This window comes from Lipotes vexillifer, unplaced genomic scaffold, assembly GCF_000442215.2.
Source record: "Lipotes vexillifer unplaced genomic scaffold, Lipotes_vexillifer_v1.1 scaffold50, whole genome shotgun sequence".
NCBI lineage: Eukaryota > Metazoa > Chordata > Mammalia > Artiodactyla > Lipotidae > Lipotes > Lipotes vexillifer.
The window spans coordinates 493,067-507,904 of record NW_006784763.1 but is presented as its reverse complement, the minus strand read 5'-3'; the positions used below and the strand labels follow the sequence as shown (position 1 = coordinate 507,904).

The window sequence follows — 14,838 nt, the reverse complement described above, 5'->3', positions numbered from 1 at the left end:
AGGGAAAGAATTATCTTTATGACAAATAATGCTAGATCTTTACAATAAATCATGCTACAATAATAATAGATCAACTGGGTCCATATTTTAAAAATAAACCTTGACCCCTATATCACACCATACATTTAAATTAATTTGAGCTGTCTTGTAGATCTAAATGTGAATTATTAAATGATGGAACTTAAGGAGAAAATCTTCATGACCTTAAGAAAGAATTTCTTAAACAACACAAAGAGAACTGATTATAATGAAAAGATAGATGAATTGGATTTCATTAAAATTAAGATTTTTAAGTCATCCTAAAGAGACACCATTGAGAGAGTGAAAAGTGGAAGAAAGAATTTATAATACATACAACCAAAAAAAAAAAAAAGATTCATTTCTAGAATATAAAAACTTTCACCAATTAATAAGGAAATAATTAATAAGGAAAAAACGTTTAACAATCAGGAGAAAACAGACACCCCATTTCCAAAAATGGGCAAAAGAATTAAATAGATGCTTTATAAAAGAGAGTATATGAAAAAATGTTCAACTTCACTATCTGTCAGGGAAATATAATTAAACCTAAATGAGGTACTACTGCATAGCTACCAGAATGGCTAAAATTTTAAAACTGACAATATCAAGTGTTAACAAAGTTGTAAAACAGCTGGTACTTTCATGTTATTTTGGGAAGTGTAAATTGGTACAACCACCATTTGGCAGTATCTTTTAAAGCTGGACATACATGCATACTATGCCAAATAATAATAATACTGGCTACATACCCAACAGGTATGAGTGCTTGTGTTCATCAAAACATGTGTATAAGAATATCCATAGAAGTTTTAATCATATCAAAACACTGAAAATAACTCAAATGTCCATCAACATGAGATGATATAAATAAACTGTGGTATGTTCATGTATGGGAATAGAAGAAAAAAAATGAACTATGTCTATAAGCAATGGTGGGTGAGTCTCACAGACATAATGTTGGACAAAGAAGCCAGACATAAAAAAGCTTATAGTCTATTAATTTCATTATATGAAAGTGAAGAATGGGCATAATTACCTATAAGGATGGGATCAGAATAATGGTTACATTGTAGGTGGGTGAATATTGATTAGAAGGGCATGTGAGAGAGCCTCCTGTGGTACCTAAATCTGGGTTGTGACTCTGGTATGTCAGTATACATGTAAAAGTTGGTTGTATCCTTAAGATTCATGTACTTCATTGTAAGAGAGAGAGAAATAAATCTTGGCAGAGAAAAGTGGGTAGGACTATAGCTAGAACAGGAGTGGCTATGGGTTTGATGATTATAGAAGCTGGGTGATAAGCGTATAGAGATTCATTGTAATAGTCTTTCTATTTTGTGTATGCTTGAAAGTTTCCACACTGAAACATATACATAATTTTTAAAAAGTCAATGTACTTCAGTGAAAAAATGTTAAATCTTCATCTTATGTTTTAAATTTCATATTGATTAATAACTGAAACCTATTAATGATGAATTTCCCCACTTGATACTGCACCTGTTCTATCTTTAACCGTTCAGGATAGTAACTGATGTTTCTTGGAAAACAAAAAGATGACAGAAACCTTACTACCAAAAATGCTCCCTTTGTGCCAAGTCTGCATCTAGCTTAAGAGAAGAATCATTGGTAAATAAGGGACAAAAGTTCTGAACTAACTAGATAGCTGTAATTCTATTGTATGGAGGAGGGCTGTCAGATAAATTTCTCCTTTGTAGCCGATTCCTTCTTTGACAGCATAGGAATCTAGTGCTACACTTTGCAGCTTTTCTCCTCCTTGAAAAAGAGTGTGATCTTTCATAGATAAACTGAAAGGAGCCAAAAAGATCAAGACAGTTGGATGTTGAGAAGTCAATTGCCTGAGAACCTTAACAACTTGTATGAAGTTTTCATTTGATCTTAAAGCCACTGCTGTCCTTTCTGCCCCAGCTTTCTCTTTTCCTAACTCCTCCTCCCTTCTTTCTGAAAAGGATCTCCATATCTCTGTGGTATGAATACCCCTCATAAAAATATAAAATTAGGAAATGGATAGTTTTTAGCAATCTTGTGTACTTTTGAGTAGTTTTCTGCACAGGAAGGACACAAAAGAAGAAGGGAAGGAGACCATAAATCCTTTTTCCCAACCCAACATTCTGAATTGAATCATTAGTAGGACTTTTGTTGTTATAGAAGACATGGTTGTTTTGGTCCTTATCCTTCCAACATCAGCACAGACCTGTCCAGTTTAACAATCGGAATTGCATCAGCTGAAGGATCTGGGGTTTGTTTGAAGACTAAATTTTGATACCAGAAAGCTATCATTTATTCAGTCTACAGATATGTTTTGACATCCTTACTGTGATTCAGGTGCTGAAAATGTAATAGTAAACAAAAAAGACATGGTCCCCATCCTTAAAAACTTATTTGCATGGAGGTGGGAAAACTTTAAATGTATCTTTGCAAACTAATAAATGCCCTTTAGGAAAAGCATAGGGCACTATGAGAGCTTTTTCTAGATAGATGGTAAGAGAATTTCCCTGTAGGATCAATAATTGAGCTGAATTCTAAAAGCTGACTAGAGATAACTAAGATAAGCAGGAGGGGAAAGATTTTTCCAGGAAAAGGGAACAACATGTGAAAAGACCCAAGAATGAGAAGGCATTGTGGCAGAAACAAAGAAAGAGAAGAGAATAGTAGCATAATACAAGCTTGTAGAATTAGAGACAGGTTATCATGAAGGACCATAGAAAAAAGGCTTGTCAAACTGCAAATAGATTTTCCAATTGGAAATGGGGAGTTAAGTAGGCAGGAAGAGTGCCAAAGCTATATAGATGCATAGATCAGTTTTTAATACATATGTGAGAGAGACAGAGACAGAATTAAATACTTCCACTTAAGATGTCAGAACCATGGCTTCTCCAGAGAAAGTGGAGATTGAGGCAGGGAAGGATATTCAATTCTAAATTTGTAGAATTCAGTAATTCAAAAATTGTTAAATCGAACAGAGCCACAGAGCCTCAGGAGGCTTGCACAGCAGTAATATAATACACAATTAATAAATCCAAAGTTGTTTTTTCCAGTGCCAGTGTTTATAAAGTCAAATTTCTACTTGTGTACCATTTGAGAAAACAAATTTAAGAGTTTTAGGAAGATGTTGCATTTAGCAGGGGTAGTGAGGACAGGATGTTTGCAGTTTTCCCCCATGAGCCGTGGTTTAGCTGTTGTTGAGTTTTCTTTGGTGTTTTTGAATTGGTAAAATCGAGTTCCTTATTCATTCTTTTTTGAGTGTAAAAGCAGCCATATTTAATCAGTCACTAGAAGTCGTTCCAGCTGTCACCATTTTTAAATCACATTAGAATATCACAAGATAGATATTCTTTATAATATTTCTTTAGTGTAGCAAGATAAAGATGGCCTGAGAGTGCACCAAAGAAATTGTTCTTGTAACTATTTAACTATTTCCTCAATTGCCTGAAGTATGGTAATAGGTAGTTTCATTCTAGCTGCATACAAAAGCAGACAGTTCACTACATGCACTGGGTACTTTAGGGCATTAAGGTTAATTCTCTCCCTGAACCCAGCTGAGAAAGCTTTTAGGGTATCCAAAGAGCATTTATTTGTATGTTCATTCTGCATTAAGGTATTTTTACTATAATGACATAAATAACCTAGAAATAACTGAAGACATTTCCATATGAGTTTCTGAAAATCACTGTAGTCTTTTCCTGAAAAACAAAATACATTGTTCATTTATACTGTAACTGAAGTGGTAAAGGAATTCCTGCCCTTTGAAAGACAATCTGAACTTTAGTATGTAAATCAAAGTGACTTAAGGAGCTTCTAGGATGAGCTTCTCATGAGCACATCAGAGTGCTGGGAGGATGGCATACTTGGAGAGGGCGTGGAAGCTCCGCGCTCCCCCTATATCCATACCTTGCTCCGTGTGTCTCTTCTATTTGACTGTGCGGGAGTTGTATCCTTTATAATAAACCAATGAACACTTCTTGTGTTTTAAAAACATAAATGGCTTCCGTTTAAACCCAACTCTCAGTTACTGAGAGCATGAATATTTTCTATGGATTTTGGCAAGAAAAGTAAAAGTAGATGATGAGAGCAGCTTTATTTCAGATAGTATAATTTTTTCCTACTGGCATTTAAGGTGTTGGGAAAAGTGGTGAAAAATTTGTAGTCCATCATAATTCTGGTTTCATTAAATTTATGTTATAAAATAGCATAAGTCTTCATCTGTGATGGAGACAAATGATAAACTTAATTTTTATATAGGTTTCTCATCCAAATATTTCTATGCCGCAAACACAAAAAAATGATTCTTTTTGTATATATCATTGATCAGTATATCTCCAGAAAAGAAAGAATACTGTGTTCATTTTATTCCTTAGATCAGTACGATGGAGCATGAATTTTCAATAAAGGAACATGGGTTTGAAGTTCAGTTAAGAGAGATGGAAGACAGTAATCGAAATTCCACGGTTGAACTGAGGCATCTCTTAGCAACTCAGCAGAAGGCAGCCTGTAGGTGGAAAGAAGAAATGAAGAAACTCACTGAGAGTGCAGAAATTAGAATCAGTAGTCTAAAGTAAGTCCACTATTAATTGTTTGATATATTTTACAGCAGAAATTACTTAACTTTTAGTTTAATGTTCTTGCCATAATCCTTTTTGTAAAAATGTATAAATCTGGGCCTTGTACTTATATATTTTACTCAGCAAATATTTATTAAACTACTATGAAAAATATTAAGCATTATAAACCAAACTAATACCATTTGTTTTATAAATTTTATGCATACTTCAGAAAATACAGTGATTTTTGTTGGACATAGCAGTTTAGAATCTTAATACTATTTGCATATAGATAGAGCATAGTAATGTTCTGTAGTTGCAACAAAATCGATTTGGCCTGCAAAGCCTAAAATATTTGTTCTCTGGCCCTTTAATAATTTGCTGACCCATGCAGAAAGAACTTGAACATTTATGACGAATGAAATGGGAAGCTATGAAGGGCTTTTAGCAAAATGATATAATCAGGCTTAACTGTTCAACAGGTCATTTTGACTGCTGTGTGATGAATAGACTAGAGAGGGTCAAGGGTAGAAGAAGAGAGAAGGCAAACCAGTACTGTAATAATCCAAGTAAAAAATGATGGTAACTTGGATTAAGTTTTGAAGGACTGAAAATCATTTTTTTAAAAAGTTTGCTTTGGGCCGTGTTAAGTATGAGCCACGTAAAAGACATTTAAATCAGAATATCAGCTTGTTAGTTGGATACATAAGTTTGGAGTTCAGAAAAAATATTGCAACAGGAGCTGTATATTTGGAAATCACTAACATACACATGATTTTTAAAGTCATGGAATGAGAAGGTATAGAAATGAAGTCTGGATAGGGAAATTAAACTATCCAAGGACTAACTTCTGAAAATTAGTTTGGAGAGATGAAAATTCCACTGACACTGAGAAAAAATATTGAGACAAACAAGAATCAAGACAGAATGGTTAAAAAAAAAATTTAAAAAGAGTAAGCAATAAAAATAGGTGATGTTTACATTTTACAGATAAACTGAGGCTGAGGGAGGTTAAGGAACTTGTTCAAGGTCACATAGCTAACGAAGTGACAGATCCTGGTTTCAAATTTAGGCAGCTCATGTGAAGACAACATAGTCCTAACCATTAAGGTTTGTGGGGTTTTTTTGCATTTTATTATTTTTTTAATTGAAGAATATTTGCTGTACAATATTATATGTTACAGGTGTACAATATAGTGATTCACAATATTTAAAGGTTTTATTTAATTTATATAATAGTTATTATAAAATACTAGCTATTTTCCCTGTGTTGTACAATATATCCTTTTGCTTATTTTATACCTAATAGTTTGCAACTCTTAATCCACTACCCCTATACTGACCCTCCCCGCTTCCCTCTCCCCACTGGTTACCACGAGTTTGTTTTCTGTATCTGTGAGCCTGCTTCTTTTTTGTTATATTCACTAGTTTCTTTTTTATGGCTGAGTAGTATTCCATTGTGTATATACTCCACATCTTTTTTTATCCATTCATCTATTGATAAACACTTAGGTTGCTTCCATGTCTTAGCAATTGTAAATAATGCTGCTATGAACGTTGGAGTGCATGCATCTTTTCGAATTAGTGGTGGGTTTTTTTTATCATATATATACCCAAGGGTGGAATTGCCAGGTCCCATGGTAGTTCTAATTTTAGCTTTTTTTTTTTTTTGCGGTACGCGGGCCTCTCACTGTTGTGGCCTCTCCCACTGCGGAGCGCAGGCTCCGGACGCGCAGGCTCAGTGGCCATGGCTCACAGCCCCAGCCGCTTCACGGTATGTGGGATCCTCCTGGACCGGGGCACGAACCCGCGTCCCCTGCATCGGCAGGCGGATTCTCAACCACTGCACCACCAGGGAAGCCCTAATTTTAGCTTTTGAGAAACCTCCATACTGTTTTCCACAGTGGGTGCACCAATTTACATTCCCACCAGCAATGTATGAGGGTTCCCTTTTCTCCACATCCTTGCCACCATTTATTTGTCTTCTTTTTGATAGTAGCCATTCTGACATGTATGAGGTGATATTTCATTGTAGTTTTTATCTGCATTTCCCTGATGATTAGTGATGTTGAACATCTTTTCATGTGCCTGTTGGCAATCTGCATTTCCTCTTTGGAAAAATGTCAGGTAAGCCTGTATCACTATAAACTTCCCTCTTAGACCTTGTTTTGCTGTGTCCCATAAGTTTTGGATTGTTGTGTTTTCATTTTCATTTGTCTCTTTTTAATTTCCTCTCTGATTTCTTCAATGATCCATTGCTAGTTTAATAGCATATTGTTTAGCCTGCACATGTTTGTGTTTTTTACAGTTTTTTCCTTGTAGTTAGTTGATTTCTAGTCTCATAGCTTTGTGGTCAGAAAAGATGCTTGATATGATTTCAATTTTCTTAAATTTATCAAGGTTTGTTTTCTGGTCTAGCATGTGATCTATCCTGGAGAATGTTCCATTTGCATTTGAAAAGAATGTATTTTGCTGCTTTCAGGTGGAATACTCTATATATATCAATTAAGTTCATTTGGTCTGATGTGTCTTTTAAGGCAAGGATTTCCTTATTGATTTTATGTCTGGATGATCTGTCCATTGATGTAAGTGGTGTATCAAAGTCCCCCACTATTTTGTATTACTGTCAATTTCTCCTTTTATGTCCATTAATATTTGCCTTATGTATTTAGGTGCTCCTTTGTTGGGTACATATGTATTTACAGTTGTTGTATCTTTTTCTTGATTTTATCCTTTGATCATTATGTATTGTCCTTCTTTGTCTCTTCCAACAGTCTTTATTTTAAAGCCTATTTTACCTGATATAAGTATTGCTACTCTGGGTTTCTTTTGATTTCCATTTGCATGGAATACCTTTTTCCATCCCCTCACTTTCAGTTTGTGCGTGTCTTTAGATCTGAAGTGAGTCTCTTGTAGGCAGCATATATACGGGTCTCTTTTTGTATCCAGTCAGCCACTGTGTGTCTTTTGGTTGGAACATTTAGTCCATTCACATTTAAGGTAATTATTGATATGTATGTTCTTATTGCCATTTTGTTCATTGTTTGGGGCTTATTTTTGTAGGCCTTCTCTTTCCTTTTCTTCTTTTTTTCTCGTGACTTTATTGCTATCTTTAGTGTTGTTTGGATTCCTTTTTCTTTTTTGTGTATATATCTGTACAGATTTTTGTTTTGCAGTTACCATGAGGTTTTTGTAAAAGCAGTATAGGTACTGCTTTATATATAAAGCAGTTTTACATTGTTTTACATTGCCAATCTCTTAATTGCAAATGAATTTTAAAACCCTGTATTTGTACTGTCTTCCCTTTATGATTACTATTTTTGATGTCATATTTTACATCTAATTTTTTTGAGTATCTCTTAACTACTTATTGTGGATATAGATAATTTTACTACTTTTGTCTTTTAACCTTCCTACTAGCTTTGTGTGTGGATGATTTCCTACCTTTACTGTATGTTTGCCTTTACTGGTGAGTTTTCCATTCAGTAATTTTCTTGTTTCTAGTTGTAGCCTTTTCTTTTTCTCCTAGAGAAGTTCCTTTAACATTTATTGGAAAGCTGGTTTGGTGGTGCTGAAGTTTATCTTTTGTTTGTCTTTAAAGCTTTTGATTTCTCCGTCAAATCTGAAGGTGAGCCTTGTTTGTATTCTTGGTTGTAGGCTTTTTCCTTTCATCACTTTAAATATATAGTGCCACACCCTACTCACCTGCAGAGTTTCTGCTGAAAAATCAGCTGATAGCTTTATGGGCATTCCCTTGTGTGTTATTTGTTTCTTTTCCCTTGCTGCTTTTACTATTCTCTCTTTATCTTTAATTCTTGTCATTTTAATTACAGTGTTCTTGGTATGTTCCTTTTTGGGACTCTCTGCACTTCCTGGACTTGGGGGACTGTTTCCTTTCCCAGGTTAGGGAAATTTTCATCTGTTATGACTTCTGATATTTTCTCAGGCCTTTTCTCTCACTATTGTTCTTTTTGGGACCCCTGAAATGCTAATATTAGTGTGCTTGACGTTCTCCCAGAGGTCTCTTAAACTGTCCTCATTTGTTTTCATTCTTTTTTCTTTTTCTGTTCAGTGGCAGTGATTTCCACTACTCTGTCTTGTAGCTCACTGATCTGTTGCTCTTCATCATTTAGTCTCCTGTTGATTCTTTATAGTGTATTTTTCGTTTCAGTTGTTGTAGTCTTCATCTCTGGTTGTTTGTTCCTCATATTTTCTAACTCTTTGTTACAGACTACTAACTTCTTGCTCTGTGCATCCATTTTTCTCCCAAGTTCTTTGATCATCTTTATGATCATTACTTTGAACTCTTTCTCGGGTAAATTGCCTATCTCCACTTTACTTATTTCTTCTTCCAGGATTTTATCTCTTCCTTCGTCTGGAACATATTCCTCTGCTGCCTCATTTTGCCTAAGTTGCTATTCATATTATTCGTATTTTTATGTATGTGGGAGGTTAGTTATGCTTCTCAATCTTGGAGAAGTGGCCTTTTGTATGAAATGTCCTATGTGTCCCAGCAGCATACTCCCCTCTTGTTGCCCAAGCTATACATTCTATGGGTTCCCCCTAAGAGGTCTGTGTGTGTCCTTGTGTTGCGGCAGGCTGACCACGTGGGCAGTCTGGTAGACTTGTTGTCCCCTAGCCTGGTTGGTTGCCAGGCCCTACCTTGTACAGATGCTGCTGGCTACTGGTTAGTGAGACCTGGTCATGAAGCAGCTCGCTGCAGAACCCTAGCGGGCTCTGGGCTAGTGCTGGCTCACTGGTGGGCAGAGTCAGTGTTTAGAAGACTCCAGGCTGTTGCTTGCCCACTGGTTGATGCCAGGTCCTGGGGTTAATGCTGTACCAGTGGCAGGCAGAGCCAGGTCCTGGAGTCTGGCTGCAGGGCCCAAGGATCCCAGAGCTGGTGTCATATTGCTGGTGAGCAGGGGCTGGTTCCTGACATAGTTGGTTATGGGGGATTGTGGTGTTCCGAAGCTTGCCTTGGCCTGCTGTGCATGGGCTGGTTGTGAAGGCTGCAGGATCATAGTTTTCTTGCATCTGGTGTCTACCCCCTCTGGGTGATGCTGGTTTAGAGGCTTGTGCAGGCTTCCTGGAGGGCAGGGCCAGTGCCTGCTCAGTAGTGGGTGGAGCTGGGTCTTGGTCCTTTGGTGGGCAGAGCCATGTCTAGGCACAACTGTGGCCTCAGGAAGTCTTTAGGCAGCCTGTCTGCTGATGGATGGGCTGTGTCTCCACCCAGTTAGTTGTTTGGCCTGAGGCGTCCCAACACTGGTGCCTACGGGCTGTTTGGTGGTACCAGGTCTTGGCACTAATGAGCTAGAGGGAGGATCTCGAGATGGCAGCCACAAGCATCAGTGTCCACACAGTATATAGCTTCTACATATGGCTGCCACCAGTGTCTATGTCCCCAGGATGAGTTACAGCCATCCCTACCTCTCCAGGAGACTCTCCAGGACGAACAGGTAAGTCTGGCCCAGGCTCCTATCAAATTACTGCTTTTGCCCTGGGTCCTGGTGCACATAAGATTTTGTGTGTGCCCTTTAAGAATGAAGTTTCTAATGAACCTTTCAGTTTGGCACTCTGTGGTTTTCTTGTTAATTATGGTAAGAACAGTGTTGTGGAATGCTGGAATGAAAATGTATTTAGAATAAATTTAAGAGAAAAGAAAAAGTTTTGCTTCCATTTAATGGTGAAGTAAGAAATTTGGACCTGCCCTCTACCACGACTAAATAGTTACATGAATTATAGAAAGCATCTACTAAGAGTATTAAATAACTAACAAAAGAATTATTACCAGTTTGACTTTATCCCAGGAATGCAAAACTATTAAAGTATTAGAAAATAAATTGATGTAATTTACCACATTAACTTATTAATTAATTAAAAGAGAAAAATCATAAGGTCTTCTCAATAGATACAGAAAAAGTATTTGAGAAAATTTAATATCTCTCCATTTATGATTTTCAATATATCTCTTAGCAAACTAGGAATAGAATTTCCTTAATTTTATAAAGGCATCTATTCTAAACATTATTCCTAACAGCAAAATAAAATAAAGTGTTAATAACTTTCCTTTGAAGATTGGGAAGATGACAAAGAAGACCACTGTTACCACTTCTGTTAGTATTTGTGCACTATAGCAAGAAAAAGAAATAAAAGGTATATAAACTGGAAAGGAAGGAAGTAAACAGTCATTCTTCACAGACAGCATAACTGTATATGTAGAAAATCTAAAATAATTCATAGACAGAGTATTAGGTGAACATACAAAAATCAATTGTGTTTCTACATACATAGCAGCAACAAACATTTCAAAATAAAACTTTAAAAACAGTAAAATTTACAATGCATCAAAATGTATCAAATACCCATGAATAAATTTAACAAATGAGGTATAAGACTTCTACATGAAAACTATGATATTAAAAGTAATTTTAAAAGCACTTTTTTGAATTTTAAAAGATAAAATAAATAATAAAAATAAAACTAATTAAAGAAGGCCTAAGTAAGTAGAGATCATGTTAATTGATCAGAATACTCAGCATTATAAATTTGTTAACACTCCCCACCCTGACTATATGTAGAGTCAGTGTAACCCCAGTCAAAATACTAGCACATGGAGGAGTATCCAAAACATATTAAGTGAAAAAAACAAAAAGTAGTATATAATGTGTATAGTATTCTACCATTGGCAGGGAAGGCATTTGAGTGTGTGTGTGTACATATATATACAAACATGCTATATATACACTACATTCAGACAGACAGATGCACACATACACGCACATTCTGCTTTTTTAAAAAAGAGAAAACAAAAAATAATTTAAATGGTTTTCCATGAGGGGAGAGAAGAGGATAAGGATGAAGACTAGACTTCTTTAAATGAACCTTGTTTTATAGATTTGTAGGCTTGACTTTGAAACTGTATAAATGTTTATATAATGTTTTTTGTTTTTTATTTGTTTTTGGCTGCATTGGGTCTTTGTTGCTGTGCGCGGGCTTTCTCTAGTTGTGGTGAGTTGGGGCTACTCTTTGTTGCTGTGCATGGGCTTCTCATTGCCGTGGCTTCTCTTGTTGCGGAGCACAGGCTCTAGGTGCGCGGACTTCAGTAGTTGCAGCACGCGGGCTCCAGGGTGCGTGGACTTCAGTACTTATGGCATGTGGGCTCAGTGGTTGTGGCTCATGGGCTCTAGAGCGCAGGCTCAGTAGTTGAGGTGCACAGGCTTAGTTGCTCCGTGGTATGTGGGGTCTTTCCGGACCAGGGATCGAAATCATGTCCCCTGCATTGGCAGGCAGATTCTTAACCACTGCGGCACCAGGGAAGTCCCTATATAATTATTTTTAATTAAATCAAATTTTAAAAACAATACCTAAAAATTGAAAGTAAAATTAAATAAATCAACAATTCTGTAGGAAGTTGATGGCTTAACTACGCAGGTGAGTTATTTCATGAGACATTTAACAGTAATTAGACTGTATACCCTAGTGAGATTAATCCTAAGGATAAAAGGAAATGCAAAAAAAATATAAAATGTGTTTAGTAGTCTTTGTTAGCAATAACATTGGTATTATTACTGTGAAACTTATTATAGGATAAAGCAAATGAGTAATTATATAAATGTCTTTAAGAACCAAGATTTTCATCATAAGGAGAAAAAACTCAAAGAAATTAAATAAAACTTATAATTCTAAATTGAAATTGGAAATATTAGTATATGAACTTACGATGTGTTTTACTCTTTAAAATATATATTTCCTAGCTTTGTCCACTAAAAGGACCTAGATACAGTGACCAGTATTCAGATACAATGAGGTATCCTAAAAGAAACCAGGACTCCTTAGATGAATGAGTGATTACAGATCGGGGATAGGAAAGTACAAGATGATCCTGGAAAACACCCTGTGGTAGCAAAAGGCTAGGAAGGTATCAAGATTAAAAGGACCCAGGAGCCAACTTGAGGAAGCTCCCACTGACCCATGTGGTGACAGTTTGAGCATCAAAAAGAATATCTGCAGTAAAGTGCAACATACCAAGTATATTAAAAGTCTGTGACTTCAGAATGATATTACATAAAGAAAAAATTCTTTGGTTACCTTTGGAAGATGTTATAGAAACAACTCTTTCTGAAAAGAAGATAAACCAAAAAATCCAGCATTTATTCTACTCTTCCTGTACTCACTATCTTCACCAAATGCTGCTTGGACTTTCCTATCATAATAGCCCTTACTTCACTGGTTAGAGAACCAATGTAGAGATTTTGCCAGTTAATTGCTCAATATGTCTCTTCCAGTTATGCATCTCAGAACCAGGGAGATAACCACAGGGTAGGATTATGGACACCCTGGGTCCACTGTGAGACAACTCAAGCCAAAACTCCTTTGATGACCTGACCTACATTAACCTCTCTGGTTGGTGGACCACAGTGGTATTTGGGGTCTCCAGGAATTTGTCATTTCAGCAAGTGTCCAGTAATCCTGAAAGTGTCTGAATTTCCCCTTCTCCATTGCATGGTCACCCTGCCTGCTCTTCACAGGTCCTTCTTAGGGGAAGGCCAGGAGGAAGTATATATGGATGTATAAAAGGTTCAAAGGAACCTACAGCTCCTTCCTTCATTCAAGAGCTCTGAGTCTGTGAACTGATTCACGTTTGAGAATTGGTTAAAGGATCATGACACTGTCTTACAATGATTCAAGACTGCTATTCACAAGACCTAGAGCTTTTCTATTTCTGCAAATCAAATAAGACTTTAGTAGACTGCCCATCTATTTCAGTTCTAGGGTGACAGTGATAAAATTCTCAAGCCCCAAAAATCTCTGTAAATCAGACTCTACTGATTACTACTTCGACTCTACTGCCGTTCCAGTAATGACGACTGCATTTTCTTTGGAGGTTTAATGTCAGTACATCACCCTTGCTGTTGAGAATTGTATTATTTTCTCTAACTTCAGGAAGCCCAGTTCCATGGTAGCAATTCCCACTGTCATTTCAGTCCAACAGAGAATAACCACTACAGAGCTCTTCAGGGGTACTGGGGCAACTGTTGTGACTATATTTCTCATAGTCTTGGTGAAGGGAATGTCCTCTGGACCCTCCTGAGGGACATAGTTGAAGGATGGATGAATTGGTTTTAACATTTAAAAAACCTACCCTAGCCTTCCAATCTCCCTAACTTTTGATAACTTCCTCGACACCAGTGATTCTCAAGTGGGGATGATTTTTGTCCTCCTCCCCTCCCCGGAACATTTGTCTTGAGAATATCCAGACACATTCAGGGATGCTATTGGCATCTAGTGTATAGGGGACAGGGATGCTGTTAAACATCGTGCAATGCTCAGGACAGCGCTGCACAGCAAAGAATTTTCCAGCCAATGGTGTCAGTAGTGCCAAGGTTGAGAAACGCTGCTCTACTCTATAACAAGGAGCTTCTTACATTTCAATGTTCAGTATAGGTCACCTTTGAATCCAGATTTTTTTCAACCGACCAAGCAAACCAAAATACTCAAGCTAATTCATTGGATCTAGAATATCTGCTTTGTGAGCCCATATTGGTAAATCTGGCTTAATCCAATGTTTTATTCTTTCTGCTGTAATCTAACACCCTTAAGATCTATTCTCACACATACTCTCTATGTGTAAAATTGGCAGAATCATAATTATTTTAGTGCATTCTGCCTCCTCACAGGTCTTGTTTTGTACCTCATTCCCTAGAGCTTATTAGACTTCAGTCTGGCTACAGATATAGAACCAATGGATGATGGTAAGGTAAAGGGAGGGAATGGAGTCACCTATTCCTTGCAAGGCAACCCTCTCAGGTGAGGCCACCTTTCAGGCAAAGGAGACTTACCTTCCCAAACAGCGTAGAAGGACTGCTTCTACTGGCAAAGGAGACATTGCAGAATTTAAGGGTTCAAGGCTCCAGCTTCATTGGAGTCTGTCTGTTCACATGTCCCCATTTCAATTTGTAGGGATGAAAAGACCCTGCAAGGTTGGGAATTCAGGCTGTGGTGTAGTTCAGCCATCCATGGAATTAGACTTTGGATTTGATTATCAGAAAACTCAGCCTTGCAGCCAGTGGAGATAAGGGTTTCTTTTAGGGTAGTCATGGTAGATTTCAGGCCCCTATTCTAGACTTTGAGCTCATAATTGAAAACTGTGACCTATTTATTTTTATTTTCAAGGTTCTCCATTGTACCTAAAAGCTGCATTATACTCTTCATTCACTAAACTATTCTATGTCATTAATTATTTGGTCACTCAAAGCCA

General features: G+C 36.9%; 1 protein-coding gene across 1 annotated transcript in view; it reads left to right on the top strand.

Annotated features, from left to right (window-relative positions):
* The window catches only part of SCLT1 (sodium channel and clathrin linker 1), a 233,216-nt gene that overhangs the window by 154,302 nt on the left and 64,076 nt on the right, over window positions 1-14,838 (top strand). Inside the window, exon 17 of the mRNA XM_007456987.1 lies at window positions 4,398-4,594. Coding sequence (XP_007457049.1) covers window positions 4,398-4,594 — 197 coding nt within the window. The remainder of the gene's footprint in view (window positions 1-4,397; window positions 4,595-14,838) is intronic.